The sequence below is a fragment of the Loxodonta africana genome, chromosome 9 (assembly GCF_030014295.1).
Source record: "Loxodonta africana isolate mLoxAfr1 chromosome 9, mLoxAfr1.hap2, whole genome shotgun sequence".
Taxonomy (NCBI): domain Eukaryota; kingdom Metazoa; phylum Chordata; class Mammalia; order Proboscidea; family Elephantidae; genus Loxodonta; species Loxodonta africana.
The window spans coordinates 115734263-115752457 of NC_087350.1; the positions used below are offsets into that span (position 1 = coordinate 115734263).

An 18195-nucleotide genomic window follows, 5' to 3' on the forward strand; every position below is an offset into this window, starting at 1 on the left:
AACCCCCTCCACCCTCTCATCTCCCCTCCAGGCAGGAGATGCCAACATAGTCTCAAGTGTCCACCTGATCCAACCTATCTCCATTTTTTTAATTGCAGTATCAATAGAATTCGTTTTGAGGAAACTGCTTTACCCTCTGAGCCAGTAACATTGAGCTGGTAGCAATATTTGTTGGACAGCTAAGTTATAGAAACTGTAAAAACTGTGCTATTAAAGAGGAGCGTGGTTGACATGGGAGCCCTGGTGGTGCACTGGGTAAGAGCTCAGGCTGCTAACCAAAAGGTTGGCAGTTTGAACCCACCAGCTGCTCTTTGAAAACCCTACGGGGCAGTTTACTCTGTCCTATAGGGTCGCTATGAGTCAGAATCGACTCGACAGCAATAGGTTTGGTTTGGTTTTTGGTGTAGTTGACATCGTAGTTTAATTCAAAAATGACTTTTATTTTCAGTGTTAAACTAATGAATAGCTTTTGGTTTTGTTTTTAACTGTCCGAGTATGCAGAGAAGACCTTTTTTCTTCTTCCGGGGTTTGTCGTGTTTACTTGTTAGTGAATAACTGGGCGAGTTTCCTTTAACCCGTCATACCCTCCTTCAGTTTTGACTTTGGAGCCTTAGTACCGTTTCTATGAATGTCTTAGCATCTAGCGCTGCTATAACAGAAATACCACAAGTGGATGGCATCAACAAAGAGAAATTTATTCTCTCACAGTCTAGGAGGCTAGAAGTCCAAATTCACGGTGCCAGCTCCAAGGGAGGGCTTTCTCTCTCTGTCGGCTCTGGAGGAAGGTCTTTGTCATCAGTCTTCTGGTCAAGGACCTTCTCAGCACAGGGACCGCAGGTCCAAAGGATGTGCTAATCTCCTGGCTCTTGTTTCTTGGTGGTGTGAGGTCGCCATGTCTCTCTGCTCGCTTCTCTCTTTTATATCTCAGAAGAAATTGGCTTAAGACACAACCTAATCTTGCAGATTGAGTCCTGCCTCATTAACGTAACTCCTCTAATCCTGCCTCATTAACACCATAGAGGTAGAATTTACAACACATGGGACAATCACATCAGGTGACAAAATGGTGGACAGTCACACAATACTGGGAGTCATGGCCTAGCCAAGTAGACACACATTTTGTGGGAGGACACAATTCAATCCATAACAGTGAAGTATACACTTATAAATCATTTTAAAACTGCTTGTTCTCAACCTTGCCTTCTATCACTGCCCTTGCAATGGAAGAAAAAGAAGTGCATTCTGTGTCTATTTACGTGTTGGGGGCAGCGGTGGCTCAGCAGTAGAATTCTTGCCTTCTGTGCAGGAGACCCAGGTTCAATTCCCAGCCTGTGCACCTCACGTGCAGCCACCACCTGTCGGTCAGTGGAGGTTTGCTTGTTGCTATCATGGTCAACAGGTTTCAGCAGAGCTCCCAGAATAAGAGAGACTAGGAAGAAAGGCCTGGCGATCTCCTTCCGAAAAATCAGCCATTGAAAACCCTGTAGAGCACGGTTCTACTCTGACACACGTGGGGTCGCCATGAGTCCAAATCCACCCCATAGCAACGCGTTTAAAGTTAGTAAATGGGATCACCGTCCAGATCATGTTAGCGTGCGATCCCTTAAATTCGTAAGTACATAATAAAACAGATTATACACACTAGGCGCTTGCAGGCGATTTCATTCAAGGATCTATTCAGTGTCTTCACCTCTAAGAAGGTCTTGGGAACAGTGGCTGTTTCCTAGATGAGTTGCGAGGGTTACATGGGAAAAGTTTGTCTAAAGCGTTCAGAACACTTGTTCGCACACAGTAAGGGCTCAGTAAATATTAGTTACTTTATCAAGCAATTCTGGTGCATAAATGTGGAACCGTGGTTGTTGAAATGTGGTTATGAGACTTTTTGGGGGAAGAAAATCGTATTTTTTTATTACACTTTTAATTGCAGATCCTTTGTGATGTTGGATGTATAAATGGTTATTCTTCCTAGTTGAGGATCAGCTGGTTATTATTAAGTACAGCGTCTTTTAGGGTAATGCCTGGTTTGTTTGTTTGTTTTTAATTATTGAAGCATGAAGGAGAAAAATGAGCATTTATTATTTTGGGCAGATTCACCTTACCACCCCCTCCCCCAGCTCCTGCAGAGAGAACTTTCTAGTTCTGTGGCCTCTAACTTGCCGTAGTTCCTAGTGAAATAGGTATTTCCGGCAATGCTTTAGGGTCCAATCTTTCCTTAAGCCGTGGTCAGGAGCTCCTGCCAGAAGTACGCGTCTGCTGCTTAAAAGCCCCGTCATTTCAGGGCTTCAGCTTCGGGAGCTGTTGGCCGCAAGCAGAAAATGAATATTTAATCCTACCTTCCAGATCTTTGAGTGGGATGCATAGCAGTAGAGCTAAGCCCTTGTTCTGTATTTGTGGAATTTCTTGCAAACCCCTGGTACTAGTAAGAACAGACACAGGGAGTATGTGGGCAACGCTGTGCCTGTTATCTTTCTTATTATGGTGTTTATTTTCCTTCTAACAGTTCTTTTCTCTCTTCCTCTCCTATCAGCCACTCCTATAAATAAATCTCAGGACCGTGAAGTGCCAAAGGGGAAACCTTTCTAGTATCATGTATTGATCAACATGGCCCTTGCCGTTGATTCCATTCTGACTCATAGTGACCCTATTAAAAAAAAAAAAAACCTGTTGCCTATAGGGTCACTATGAGCTACCCTATAAACCACCCCCCCAAAAAAAAACCCATTGCTGTCGAGTCAATTCTGACTTATACTGACCCTATATGACAGAGTAGAACCGCCCTGTAGGGTTTCCAAGGAGTGGCTGGTGGAGTTGAACTGCTGACGTTTTGGTTAGCGGCTGAACTCTGTTTTGTTTTTTTTTTTTTAATAAAGGTAGTTTTATTTACTTTTAATTTTTTTATTGTACTTTAGATGAAGGTTTACAGAGAAAACAAGTTTTTTTTTAATAATTTTTATTGTGCTTTAAGTGAAAGTTTACAAATCAAGTCAGTCTCTCACATATAAACTTATATACACCTTACTACATACTCCCATACTCTCCCCCTAATGAGTCAGCCCGCTCCCTCCTTCCAGTCTCTCCTTTCGTGACCATTTGGCCAGTTTCTAACCCCCTCTACCTGCACATCTCCCCTCCAGACAGGAGATGCCAATATAGTCTCAAGTGCCCACCTGCTGCAAGTAGCTCACTCCTCGTCAGCATCCTTCTCCAACCCATTGTCCAGTCCAATCCATGTCTGACGAGCTGGCTTCGGGAATGGTTCCTGTCCTGGGCCAACAGAATGTCTGGGGGCTATGACCAGCGGGGTCCTTCCAGTCTCGGCCAGACCATTAGGTCTGGTCTTTTTATGAAAATTTGGGGTCTGCTTCCCACTGTTCTCCTGCTCCCTCAGGGGTTCTCTGTTGTGCTCCCTGTCAGGGCAGTCATCGGTTGTGACCAGGCACCATCTAGTTCTTCTGGTCCCAGGATGATGTAAGTCTCTGGTTCATGTGGCCCTTTCTGTCTCTTGGGCTCATAATTATCTTCTGACCTTGGTGTTCTTCATTCTCCTTTGATCCAGGTGGGCTGAGACTCATTGATGCATCTTAGATGGCAGCTTGCTAGCGTTTAAGACCCCAGATGCCACACTAATGCAGAATGTTTTCTTAATAGATTTTATTTTGCCAATTGACTTAGATGTCCCCTGAAGCCATAGTCCCCAAACCCTTGCCCCTGCTTTGCTGACCTTCAAAGCTTTCAGTTTATTCAGGAAACTTCTTTGCTTTTGGTTTAGTCCAGTTGTGCTGACCTCCCCTGTATTGAGGCAAACAAGTTTTTTTTAATTAAATAATTAATACACATATTGTTTTGTGACGTTAGTTACCAATCCCATGACATGTCAACGCTCTCCCTTCTTTGCCTTGGATTCCCTCTTACCAGCTTTCCTGTCCCCTCCTGCCTTCTTGTCCTTGCCCCTGGGCTGGTGTGCCCCTTTAGTCTCATTTTGTTTTATGGGCCTGCCTAATCTTTGGCTGAAGGGTGAACCTCAGGAGTGACTTCATTACCGAGCCGTACTCTCAGGGTTTCTCCAGCCTCTGTCAGGCCAGTAAGTCTTAGCAGCTGAATTCTTCACCACTGTGCCCCCAGGACAGAGTCAAACTGCCCCATGGGGTTTCCCATGCTGTAAGCCTTTACAAAGCAATCGTTGTCCCACTTGATCAATATGGTGATAGGAAAATCCTTTTTAGGCGTCAAAAGTCAGAAAAAAAAAAAAAAAAAAACCCTTAGCATAATTTTCAGTGAAAAAACATCAGAGTTGTAATGTCGTTAAGACGTTTGTTTTAAATTCAGTTGTTCTCAATTCTTTTATTTCTTATGCATTCCCCCCAAATGATACAGTGTATTGACACTTTCCACGGGGGCTTTCCTTGTTGAGAGAAAGGTCTGAAGGTAAATCTCCACACTGGAGTGTAGCAACTGCCGTCAGTGTAGGTGAACACCATGCTGTATGACGAGATTGATTTGATTAGTTCAGTGTCAAAAAGCAAGTGAAACCAGCAATTTGCACCGAAGTCCTGCTTAACTGGACTGACCAGTTACTTGAGTTAAAATGTTCCAATTGGGTTTCTATGCAAGACACAACCAAAGTAATGTACAAAAATGCCTGTTAATTTGATATTCCTGAGCATATTTTGTTGCCTGATCACCTATCTTCATGCTCAGAGGTCCACTTTTAAGTGACAGGAAAAATAGCCCAAGTGGTTTCTGAAAGCTATGTTTCCGCTGAAGCAGAAAGAACCTTTCAGATGCCAGCGCATTTGAATGTTATTTCAGCCTATTATAACAACAACTGCTGGCGGATCAAACGCACTAACTTTATAATATAGACTGTAAAATATTTGGCATAAAACCCTTTCTTTACAAAATGAGGCTTTTTGTTGCACATGCTGTCATAGCCTAAACAAAGTGCCTCGTTGAAGTCTGTTTTCTTGAGTTCAGCTCTGTTGGCGAATGTGCTGTCCAGTCGATTTTCGACTCATGGCGGCTCCGTGTGACAGAGCAGAACTGCCCCGTAGGGTTTTCTAGGCTCTAATCTCTACGGGAGCAGATCACCAGGTCTTTCTTCCGTGGAGCAGTTGGGTGGGTTTGAACTTTTCGGCCAGCAGCAGAGTGCTTAACCATTGCGCCACCAGGGCTTCTGCAGGGAAGACACATAGCCATGCACAGAGCTCTATTCGTGAACATAAACGGAGGTCAGGATTGGCGTTGCCTTCGGGAGTTGAGACCCCACATTGTCTTTGGTTGATGAGTCGTTTGTTTCACGTCCCTGTACATGACTGGGGTGATTACGCTCCTCCCTGCCCACTTGGGCACAATTGGTTCCAAAGTTTTTTTTCAGGTAGGAGGAAGCTGGTACGAGACTCCCTTCAGTACTGTTGTAATCAGTGGGTGCGCCCTAGTTTGTCTGTTTTTGATCAGCGAAGTAAGCTCAGGCATCGGCTGATAATATTGATAATGCGTGTTTGTAATTACATGACACAGATAACTGTATGTGAATCCTCCTCAAGCAGTGGGAGACGGGTAGTCGCTGCCATGTCAGCACCCACCATTTCTCCAGCGCTGAGAGGCTTTGTGGTTACTGCAAACAGAGGCACCAGTCACAATCCGTTTGGACTTAATTTCAAACCAAAAAAAAAAGGAAGGTTTTTGTTTGTTTTAAGATAAATCACCAGTTTGATGTAAGAATGAGGACTAAGGAAAGCACACCAACCCAAGGTCGTCATTAAACTGGAGGAATCCAAAGCATGATGGGAGAACTTGACATCCCTGCAATGGAGTACACTGCCACCTGGCTTCCATCTCATGGAATAACATGGCAGGACTGAGTGTAAGTCAAGGAGCTGCGAAAGCTGGACGCTGAGTAAGGAAGACCAAAGAAGAATTGACTGACACCTTTGAGTTATGGTCTTGGTGAAGATTATTGAATACACCATGAACTGCCAGAAGAACAAACAAGTCTCTTCTGGAAGAAATATAGCCAGAATGTTCCTTAGAAGCGATGATGGCAAGACTTCATCTCACATGTATTGGACATGTTATCAAGAGTGACCAGTCCCTGGAGAAGGACATCATGCTTGGTAAAGTGGAGGGTCAGCAAAAAAGAGGAAGACCCTCAGCTAGATGGATTGACATAGTTGCGGCAACAATGGGCTCAAGCATAACAATGATTGTGAGGATGGTGCAGTGTTTTGTCCTGTCGTACACAGGGTGGCTATGAGTCGGAACCGACTCAATGGCACCTAACAACAACAAACAACAAAGGAGCCCTGATGGTGCAGTGGTTAAGCGTTCAGCTGCTAACTCAAAGGTTGGTGGTTCAGACACCAGTAGCTCCGCAAGAGAAAAGACCTGGCGATCTATTCCTATAAATATTACAACCTTGGAAATCTTATGGGGAAGCTCTACCCTATCCTATAAGGTCACTATGAGTTGGAACCAACTCAAGGACACCTAACAACAACAACAAAGGAGGCCAAGTTGCACAATGGTTACGTCCTAGGCTATTAACCAAAAGGTTGGTGGTTCAAACCCAGCCAGTGGTTCCAGGGGAGAAAGACCTGGTGATCGGCTTCTGTAAAGATTACTGTCTATAGAACCCTATGGGGCAATTCTGTTCCGTCATGTGGGGTCACTGTGAGTTGAAATCAACTTGACAACACCTGACAGCAATAACAGGGCCTATCCGGAGTCTCCGGGTGGGGTAACGCAAACAGTTAACACACTTAGCTGCTTACTGAAAAGCTGGAGTTTCGAGTCTACCCAGAGGCATCTCGGAAGAAAGGCCTAGCGATCTACTTCCAAAAAATCAGCCACTGAAAGCACTATGGAGCACCGTCCTCTGATGCGCACGGGGTCACCCTGAGTCAGAGTCGACTCTTCGGCAGCTGGTTTGTTTCTGTTTTGTTTAGTTTTAAAGGGCGTGTGAGAGAAGTCTCACAGGGCACCTTTACAGTGAGATACTGGGAGTGTGTGTTCTTTACTATTTTATGACTTGCAAATATATTGGCACCTAATTAGAATAATCATAATAATGCATTGCGTGCATGCTAAGCGGAAGGCATTGTTCTTCGTGCCTTTATGCATTCACTCACCAAATATTTGTTTTGCACCTCTTGAGTGCCAGTGTTTCCTTCTGTTGTACGTAGGGTCGCTATGAGTCAAAAAGGACTCAAGGGCACCTGACAACAACCAGTGCCAGACACCCTTGTAGGTATGGGGACAAAACAGACAGAAATCCTTGACCTGTAATCTTACGAAGCAGTTTTCAGACAATCCCGTAGCCGATCTTAATATAGGCGTGTGTGATTCTTTGTCTTTGTGGAGATTCACGCTCAAAACATACATTGCATTATATACAATGCTGGATTGTTATTAGTTGCCGTCAAGTTGATTCTGACTCATGGCGACTCCATGTGTGCAGAGTAGAACTGCTCCAGAGGGTTTTCAAGGCCGTGAATGTTATTGGAGCAAGTCACCACGCTTTTCTTCCAAGATGCCTCTGGGTAGGTTTGAACTGCCAGCCTTTGGGCTAGTGGTGGAGCGCTTAACCAGTGGCGCCATACAGGGACTTCTTAATGCTGGATTGTGCCCATTGAAGTAGTGATCCATTCCCACAGCAGCCCTCTGAGGTAGGTTCTTTATCATCCCTATTTTACCAAAGAGGGAACCAAGACACAAAGAGGTTTGCTGAGTTCACACAGCTGAGTTCTCTTGTGCTTTGCGACAGAGCTGGGATTCAAACTTGGGTTGTCTAATTCCAGAACCTGCTTTCTTTAATATTGCGTTGTCTCTTGAATTTGGTATCTAATGGAATTTGTAAAATGAGTTTAAGAGATTTTAACTGATGAAAGGGCCTGATGATGAGGCAGCTCTTAGCGCTGTGGCTCATCTATGGTATATTCATACAAGCGCATCCTTCAGAATAGTTTTGATTCTATTAATTTAGAGGGCTTTAAGCTTTTCAATGTACTATTCATTGACACGGTGATCCATTTCTATTTGCTAGATACTTGAAATTGGCTTATTCATTGTGTCTCATTTGATTTCCTTTGTTGGCTAAATTGGTAGCTTATTTCTGATTTGTATGGGAAGAATGGTGGGATTCATTGACTTTTTCGCATTAATTAAAACAGTGGCCTGAGTACAGTGCCTGAAAATTCCAAAAATGGAGCCTCAGTAGCCGGTAGCTGGGGATGGTTCCTTCCTGAGCTGAGGGGCGCTGCCATTGTTCTCTGTGTCCCTAGCCCAGGCATCAGGCCAAGGGCTTTTGGATGGTGATCATTTCTTTTAGGTTTGTACTTATTTTCAGTTTGGGGTGATGTAAACAAAATAAATAAATTCTTGGGAAATCATAACCAAAGGGAGTGTTTGATTTTCCACTGTCGGGGGAAAAACTGCCTTTTTCTGCGTCATGCCATGGCACACACGCATACAGACATTTTTTCGTAAGAACGTTAGATCCCGTTTTAAAAGAACTTCACAAAATTCCAAAGATTTATGGAACTGGTTTTCTTCAAAATGGATGAAAGACTGGATTTTCAATATGAAGCATTTTCTGTGAAAGCTGTTTTGCCAAGAGACAGCTATCTTCACAGAAGGCAAAAAAAAAAAAAATGTATTATGGAAGCAGTGTCTTCAGTAAGCAAAGTTGACTTAATATTGATTCTGTATCACTATATATATATATTTTTTTTTTAATCAACTAAAGGGCCCAGGGGATGAAAGCTCATTTCTTAAATGTCATAATAAAGCAAATGACTGATGTTTTTTTCACTGTAATCCACAGAAGCAGTGATACCTTAAAAATAAGAATTCCGTGAAGGTAATACTCCAGATTTCATTCATCAAAGAGGGTATTATAACTTTAAGAAATTTTAGACTATTATATGTTATACTGAGACTCTCTTAAACCAAGACCCATGGCTGTCAAGTCAATTCCGACTCATAGTGGCCCTACAGGACAGAATAGAACTGCCCCATGGGGTTTCCAAGGAACGGCTGGTGGGTTCGAACTGCTGACCTTTTGGTTAGCAGCCCAGCTCTTAACCACTGTGCCAGCAGGACTCTGAGACTCTCTCAGGTGTGTACCTGAGTCTCTCTCAGGAATGTACAAAATGTTACGTGATGCTATTGCTGTTGGGTGCCTTCAAGTTGATTTTGACTCGTAGTGCCCCAGTGTAATAGTGGTACTGCCCCGTGGGATTTTCTTGGCTGTAATCTTTACAGAAGCAGATCACCAGGTCTTTCTCCCACAGGGCCACTGGGTGGGATTCAACTGCCAGCCTTTCCCTTAGCAGCCGAGGGCTTAATCATCGTGCCACCAGGGCTTTTTATCCTAGCTTTTCATTTAGGCTGTCTTTGAGGTACATTGAGGTTAATGGACTAAGATATATAAGAAATGGTAGATGGAAGAATTTTTCGTGAGGTCACAGTGTCTGCACCAAATTTCCCCATATATCGACTGTGGAAACACTATGTGTTCTAAAGGCTGGTTAGGTAGAATGAAAACGTCCAGAACTGACAGAATGTGGCATTGTATATGTATGTGTATGGCCCAGGAGCAGCACATGGCTCATTCTTGATGAGAATTTTTTAATTGCTGTTCTTTTGTGTTCGTGAAATGAAGTCCTGATACAAACTGCAACATGGGTGAACCTTGAAAACATTATAGTGAGTGAAATAAGTCAGTGACAAAAAGGGGAATATGATACGATCCCACTTATATGAACTATCTAGCATAGGCAAGTGTATAGAGACCTAATGGTTGGTGGTTTAAACGTGGCCAGCGACTCCACGGGAGAAAGACCTGGTGATCAGCTTCAATGAAGGTTACGGCCTAGAAAACCCTATGGGTCAGTTCTGCTCTGTCAGATGGGTTCGCTATGAGTTTAAATTGACTTGTTGGCACCTAACAGCAATGATGACGTAGAGAACAAAGTTAATTAGTGGTTAGCAGGGGCAGACGGGGAGAAAGGAGAAAAGGGGACTCATTGCTTAGCGGACACTGAGCTTCCGTTAAGGGTGATGGGAAAATTTGGGAACGGATAATGGTGGTGGTTGAACAATGTGATGAACATAAGTTAATGTCACTGGACTGTACATGTGAAGAATACTGAAATGGCAAATGTTTTGGTACATATGTATTCCCCAAAATGAAAGCAAAATGAAGCCTGATTAGGAAATAGGAAGGTTGTGCTAATTACCCCAGGACTTGTCTTCATAGTGCCAAGCATGAGAAGAACGTTCCAGATTCTGGCCACCATCTTGGTGCTGCCATGTCTTAAGATCTTTGGGCCCTTGAAGTCACAGTCCACAAGTTTCCAGTCTGCTGACCTTGGACCACAGCTGGCTTGAAATGATTCTGCAAGTTGTTAGGAAAATACACACTTTGCCTCAAATAGTGAAGAGAAGTAAAAGTAACAGGCGCTCTTGCTTGAGTTTTGTTAGATGGTAATGGGTGGTCATGAAATACCATTGCGTACTAAAGAGTTACCTCGAAAGCCCGTCCTGTACCCACCTTCCTGGCTGGCACCTAACATTTGTTATTGTTGTTTTGCAGAAGGCTGAAGAGAACGCAGAGGGAGGGGAGTCAGCCCTGGGGCCAGATGGAGAGGTAAGGAATTTCGCAACCATTTCTACTAATTTTTGCTGAATGGAGTCCTTGCCGTGTTTTCCAGTTCCATTCTCGGTGTCTAAGAATTTACTTTTTACTCAGCCATCCGTTTTTAAGTAAAGCAGTAGTATATTAGCATAACAGAAAACTAGAACAGTACAAAAGAGATACAGTGAAAAGTAACCTGCAGGCTAACAATCAATGGATAATTAAGTTTCTTGTAAAGCATTCTAGAACTTTCTGTGTACATAAACGCACTGCCATCAAGTCGATTCCAACTCATAGTGACCCTGTGGGACACAGCAGAACTGCCCATAGGGTTTCTAAGGCTGTAAATCTTTACGCGAGCAGACTGCCACATCTTTCTCTTGTGAGTGGCTGGTGGGTTTGAACCGCTGACCTTTCAGTTAGCAGCCAGAGCGCTTTTAACCACTGCACCACCAGGGCTCCTTGTGTACACATCACCAAAAAGAAACCCGTTGTGATCGAGTCCATTCTCACTCATAGCGACCCTATAGGACAGAGTAGAACTGCCCCATAGGGTTTCCAAGGAGCTCCTGGTGGATTCGAACAGCTGACCTTTTGATTAGCAGTCATAGCTCTTAACCACTGCGCCACCAGCCACCAGGGTTTCTGTGTACACATAGGCATGTATTTATGCACACACAGAATGTGTAAAAACCTTAAGTGATTCTTTAATTACGTCTGCCCAGTAACCAGTACAAAAGCTTCCCTACTTCATTACTAATTTGAAATTATAAAAATACCTAAGCCAAACAATTCACAAATTTGGTTAACTTATTTTTTTGACATCTTCTGTAAGTTTACAGTATCATTTGTGGACTTAGCAGCATATTCTTAAATTTTATTTCCTAGTATTTACAGTGGAAACCCTGGTGGCGTAGTGGTTAAGAGCTATGGCTGCTAATCAGAAGGTCAGCAGTTTGAATCTACCAGGTGCTCCTGGGAAACTCTATGGGGGTGGTTCTGCTCCGTCCTATAGGGTTGCTATGAGTCGGGATCGACTCAATGGCAACGGGTTTTAATGGGTTTAGTATTTACAATGTTCTCCTGAAGTGTGAGAATGCAATTATTGATTTATTGGCTTTTTTTTCCCCCCCTAAGAGACCCAAGGTTCTATGCCTCTCTGTAGTGAGGGGGCACATCCCCAGAGCAGGTGGGAAGGGAATTCGTTCAGATCACCTTCCCCTGCTCTCGCTACACTGATAAACCTCCGGGGAGGCTGGGATGCTAGGGAATTACCCCTTCCCGTTCTAGAATCACTGGGCCTGCGAGGTATATGGTGGATGAGAACAGCCTGGATCTAGGGGAAAAAAAGGTGGATCCCACAATTCTGTGCAGAAACCTGTGGAGCAGTAAATGGTGTGTAACCACTGTCATCCATCACCAGGAAAGAAAGGACTAGATGAAGGTGTCAAGTGTAAGAAACTCTCCGTGGGCTGGGACGGGGGGAGAATACCGTATATGAGGGCACTTAGAAACAACCCTAATTTGCAAAATCCCAGCCTTACCTAGGCCTGCCTCCCACCAGTCCATAATTAACAAGCTGGCGGGAGAGATTTAACACGTTAATATAAAAGTGCTCCTCCCTTTTATTCTCTCTTAGGGAAAATTAGCTCCTGATCTGGGGCCTGTGACAGACACACCTTTTTTTCCCCCCATCTTAATCTTAACACGTGTGCGTTCTGCTTGCTGGAGTTTGCCAAGTGGCCATCTTGCTCCGTTTGTTTTGAAATAATTCTCTTATTACACTCTGCTGTATTCCCGCTGTGCTTTTTGCCAAAGTTCTGACCCCAGCTACAGGGGTTTCCAGTTTCCTCCGAGACACGACGTGAGCAATAAAACACGCCGCGTGAGAATAGTTACAGATGACGGAATATGGTTTTTCAAAGGGAAGTCATGCTGAATGGAAGATTCCCTTCTTTATCTCGTGAGCTCGTAGATGACTTTTTACATTAAAGAGTACGAAGCCCCAATCTTGTCACGGAAAGCTAACGGCACTGAAAACCATTGCTTGAGCACCTACAAAGGGACAAAGGACGGTGTGGGGGATACTTTTTCTTTTTTAAAGGTTATTTTTGTGGACAATCGCTAATACATTGTCTCTTATGATAATGGGAGTCACCATGGGTCAGAATGGACTTGATGGCAAAGGGTTTGAGTTATTAATTTTTTTTTTTTGGTAGGAGGAACGAACCACTACTCTTTGGCATTTGGTATAAGAAATAGAAAATAACCCACAGTGTGCTGTTGTATTTTCCTTAACCTTCATTAAGAATAATTTAAGAAAAATTCTTTGGAGTGAATTGCCTAAACACCCAATTGTATTACTTTTAAGGAGGCAGATAACTTGAGCTACTTACAAATGAAGCCTTTCCAAACAGAGGTCTCGCCTGGGGGTCTGCACACAGACAACTGTCACCCTGTAAACAGTAACACTTACTTGCAAAGGATTACTCCTTTCTAAGCCTTTTAGGACGATTTGTTCTCTGAAGGAGGTTAAACACAGCCTCTGCAGTTTCATTTACTCTGTTAATTTGCTGAGCAAGCCATTTTTCACAGAGTCTAGTAATGAACTTCAGTTTTGTCTTAGTCATTCGTCAAGTTTCAAATTAGCAGGGCTTTTTTTCTTTATCGGAGCCCTGGTGGTGCAGTAGTTAAGTGTTTGGCTGCCAAACCAAAAGGTTGGCAGTTCAAATCCACTAGCTGATCCTTAGAAACCCTATGGGGCAGTTCTACTCCATTCTATAGGGTCGAAATGAGTTGGAACAAACTTGACGGCGACAGGTTTCTTTGTTCGTTTGTTTTTTGTTGTTTTCTTTATCTCAGAAGTGCCAACAGCCGAGTTAAATACCATCCAAAAGGTTAATGCGCTTTACTGCTAACCGAAAGGCTGGAAGCTGGAGCCCATCTGGAGGCACGTTAGAAGAAAGGCCTGGCAATCTGTTTTCCCCAAAACAGCCATGGAAAACCCTAGGGAGCACAGCTCTACTCTGACACACACATGGGGTTGCCATGAGTTGGAATCGAGTTGAAGGAACAGGTTTTGGTTTTGGATAAAGGACAGTGGTTCTGCAGGAGCCAAACCAACCCCCAGTGAGATGATACAGGTCTTGCCACTTCCTCTTCCTGTTCCCTCTGAAACCATGACTTTTCAATTGTCATTATTGCTTTTCCTTGTAGGAAAATGTGTTAGTCGGGGGTTCTTATTTGCAAATGAAAAAAATCATCTCTCTCTGATTTAAGTTAAGAACAACAACAAAAAAAACCCGTTGATGGTGAGTTGATTCTGGCTCATAGCGACCCTATAGGACGGAGTAGAACTGCCCCAGAGATTTCCAAGGATTGCCTGGTGGATTCGAACTGCTGATCTTTTGGTTAGCAACCAAGTTCTTAATCACTGGCACACCAAGGCCCCTAAGTTAAGAAGGGGGTATATTAATAGAATATTGGGCTGTTCGGTGGGTCCCCAGGAGGACAGGAGGAACTACCTGGAGGCTACACCCAGTGTTCTATTGTACAGCTGGTCCAGGGAGGACCTTGCTGCCACTGGGAGGAGGCAGTATCCTGGCACGGCCAATACCACCACACTGGCCTTGTCACACCTCGTGTGCCCTTCACCATGTTCCTACTGCTCCCCACGACCTTGAACTTCCAGCTTCTAATTCAGAGCCTTGGTGAGTGCATCCTGATGGTGGCACTGTGGTCTTGTACTGCCAGTACCACAGCATCACTGAGGGTGGCATTTTCAGTTTCTGTACAGGAGCTCTGCTGGCACAGTGGTTAAGAGCTTGGCTACTAAACCAAATGGTCGGTAGTTCCAATCTACCAGCTGCTCCTTGGAAACCCTATGGGGCAGTTCTACTCTGTTCTGTAGGGGTGTTATGAGTCAGAACCGACTCGTTGGCAACGAGTTTGTTAGTTTTAATATAGTGAGATCCCCTGGGTGGTGCACACAGTTTGAGTTCAACTGCTAACTTAAGGTGGGCAGTTCAAACCCACCCAGCGGCACCGCAGAAGAAAGGCCTGGCAGTCTGCTTCCGTAAGATTGTTGTTGTTGTTGAGTCCCGTCAAGTCGATGCTGACTCGTGGCTACCCCACGTGACAGAGTAGAAGTGCCCCATAGGGTTTTCTTGGCTATACTCTTTACGGAAGCAGATCACCAGGTAGGTTCAAACACCAACCTTTTGATAAACAGCTGGGCGCTTAACCGTTTGCCAACAGGGCTCCTTCCGTAAAGGTGACAGCCAAGGAAACCCTATGGAGTGCAGATCTGCTCTGTAGCACATGGGGGTGCCATGAGTCAGCGTCGACTTGACGGCAGCGGGTTTGGTGTTTTTGTATAGTGAGAGGTGGTGTCCCTTTATTGTGTAACAGCCCAGCGGCACCTGAATCCAAGGTTGGCCGCATCTCCAAGAGACCAAAGAAGGACTCCGGAACCCGTGATCGTGACATAGGGTTTATTTGGGGAGCTTACGTACGGGACAGTTGGCCCAGGGTGGAGGCTGGACCAATTTAGCGCTCTGCAACCCCCTCGCAGGGCACATGAGCTTATATACCATTCCAGCTGGGAGTAAGGCTTATCATTTTTCTTCCCAAGTCCTTGGGCAGCCACCGTTTCCAGGGACTTCATGTCCAGGCCCAGATGGTTTTCTTCTTGTTGCTAAGGCATTCCTCGGCCTTGGCCACCAGCCCAGTCATGCCACTCCCGGCCTTGTCCCTTAGCCTGAGTCCCTCCCGAGTTCGTCCCCAGCATGCTTTGGGGAAGAGCAAAGCTGACCCCATCAGGAGGGGATGCATATAGCTGAATAGCACCACCCTACACCATTTCCCAGCAAGACTCATTTCCCAGCAAGACTCATTAGGTGGCGAAATCCTCAAACCCAGGAAGAAGCCTCAGGTGCTGGGCAGCCCAAAGGCAGAGGGGCATCCAGCCCAGAACCGGGAGGATGTCTTGGCGTGGAGTGATGATATGTCTTGTTCCCCCTTCCCAGCCCATAGATGACAGCAGCCAGATGAGTGACCTGCCCGTCAAGGTGACCCACACGGAAACTGGAAAGGTCCTCTTCGGACCAGAAGCTCCCAAAGCGAGTCAGCTGGATGCCTGGTTGGAAATGAACCCTGGGTAAAGCAGAAACATCAGTGTTCTTTGAGCTTTTTGTGACATTTCGAAACTAAAGCAACATGGCCTTTCTGAAGTGATTGGAATTGATAGCCGTCTTTGTCATTTATGCATAGATCACGGCAGTCATGCCATGTTGTGTGCGTATTTTTGTTCTACAGTTTAAAAACTCAGTCCCCTTCTCCCCGCTCCTTTTCCTGTAGCTATGAAGTTGCACCTCGGTCTGACAGCGAGGAGAGTGACTCCGACTATGAGGAGGAGGTACGTAGGTATCTCTGTTTCTGGTCTCTTGGTTTGGAAGTTCACGGGGAAGAAGCTTGTCTCAGAACTCAGGTCCTGCACCTGTGTCTTTCCTCACTTCTCCCCCCGAGCAGTGGCCTTTGGGTGATGAGCGGGGCTGAGGATGGGCACACACTTTCCTGGTGCAGGCTCAGTGGTACAGAGACCTCTTGGAGGATCCTGGCCAGTGGGGAAACTCGGTGAATTCCAAATTTATTTGCACACAAGAAAAAGGAGCGAGGCATTAGTGGCTCAGTGGTAGAATCCTTGCCTTCCACGTGGGAGACCCGGGTTCATTTCCCGGTCAGTGCACCTCACATGCAGCCACTACCTGTCAGTGGAGGCCTGCTTGCTGTTATGATGCTGAACAGGCTTCAGCAGAGCTTCCAGAGTAAGATGGGCTAGGAAGAAAGGCCTGGGGGTCTACTGAAAATCAGCAAAACCTCGTTGGATCACAACGGCCTGATAAGCAGCCGATTATGGGGACGGTGCAGGACAAGGCGTTGTTTGTTCCCTTGTGCCTGGGGTCGTCATGAGTCAGGCTGACTTGACCACAGTGAATAACAATAACAACAACAATTCTTGGGACCAAGGGCTCTAGGTGATCCCCGGAAGGTCCCTTGTATTGATTCGGATTCAGTGATCTAAGCAGCAGTGGGGTTGTTTATTGTTTAGGCACACGTTTGGTTTCCTTCCTTTCTTAATTTGCTTACTTCACTTGTGAAGCTCAAGTATGATTTCATCTGTTTTCCGAAAATGCCAGTCGTAGCGGTGCCCTTGTTCACAGGTCATTTTCTCCCGATCTTTGTTCCTTCCCCAGGATGAGGAAGAAGAGTCCAGTAGGCAGGAAATGGAAGAGAAAATCCTTCTGGACCCAAACAGTGAAGAAGTTTCCGAGAAGGACGCTAAGCAGATCATCGAGTGTGTACCTTGTCAGGTTTTCTTCCTTGGAAACAGGTTTTCTGAAGACTATACACAGTGTCCCTCTGTGGGTGTCGGGGTCATGTTCCTCTTGGTCATTTGAGGTCAAGCAGACCTGCGTTCAAATCCGGATTCCCCAGCTTTTCAGTTATGTGACCCCGGGCAGATGAATTAACCTCTCTGAGCCCCCAGGTCGCCATATGCATAAAACGGGGATGGTAAAAATACCTGCCTTGTTTAGTTTGGGGAGGATTAGAATTCTTGCCTTCCATGCAGGAGATCCAGGCTCGACTCTCAGCCAGTGCGTCTCCTGCTCAGCCTCCACCCATCTGTCAGTGGAGCCGTGTATGTTACTCTGATGCTGAACAGGTTTCAACATGACTTCCAAACTAAGACAGACTAGAAAGAAAGGCCTGGAGACCTGCTTCTGAAAATGAGCTATTGAAAATCTGATGGCTCCCAGAGGTCTGATCCACAACCAGTCACGGGGACGACGCAGGACCAGGCAGTTGTTTCGTCCATTATGCACGGAGTTGCCATGAGTCAGGGCTGCCTCAATGGCAGCTAACAGCATGGAGAACGTCTGTTAACTTTAAGGCTTGTGTTGTTCTTGTTAGCTGCCTCTGAGTCGATTCTGACTCGTGGAGACCCCGTGTGAGCAGAGTAGAATGGCACTCCGTGGGGCTTTCACGGCTGTGACCTGATGGAAGCAGATCACCAGGATTCTCCTGAGGCACCTCTGGGTGGGTTTCAGCTGGTAGTTGAGCCCTTAGCCATTTGCACCACCTGGGGACTCCCAGTAGAGGTGATACATCAGTCATAAATAAGTGCTGCACTAACTTAGGCTGTCAGTTCCTTTTTGGAATGAAATGAAATAACGCGTACCCCAAATGTCTGCGTGCAATTCCCCCTGTCCCCCTCAGGACGGCCAAGCAGGACGTAGATGATGAATACAGCATGCAGTACAGTGCTCGGGGCTCCCAGTCCTACTACACCGTGGCTCACGCCATCTCGGAGCGAGTGGAGAAGCAGTCAGCCCTCCTCATCAACGGGACCCTGAAGCATTACCAGGTAAGACCGTGGCTCGCATCTCCTTGGAGTAACCATTTGATCTGAGCACACGTTGATTGCTCTAGAGGTTTTGACAATGGAAGAAACTTTCAGGTCACGTTGACTTGCAATATTGAGATTCTTCCGATGGTGC

At 45.4% G+C, this 18195-nt stretch overlaps 1 protein-coding gene across 6 annotated transcripts in view; it reads left to right on the forward strand.

Annotated features, from left to right (window-relative positions):
• The window catches only part of SMARCA2 (SWI/SNF related, matrix associated, actin dependent regulator of chromatin, subfamily a, member 2), a 216339-nt gene that overhangs the window by 67592 nt on the left and 130552 nt on the right, over window positions 1-18195 (forward strand). For all 6 annotated transcript variants that reach the window (XM_023539439.2, XM_064290573.1, XM_064290571.1 and 3 more), the window contains exons 10-14: window positions 10595-10648; window positions 15664-15794; window positions 15995-16052; window positions 16891-16991; window positions 17915-18062. In XM_023539439.2, coding sequence (XP_023395207.2) covers window positions 10595-10648; window positions 15664-15794; window positions 15995-16052; window positions 16891-16991; window positions 17915-18062 — 492 coding nt within the window. The remainder of the gene's footprint in view (window positions 1-10594; window positions 10649-15663; window positions 15795-15994; window positions 16053-16890; window positions 16992-17914; window positions 18063-18195) is intronic.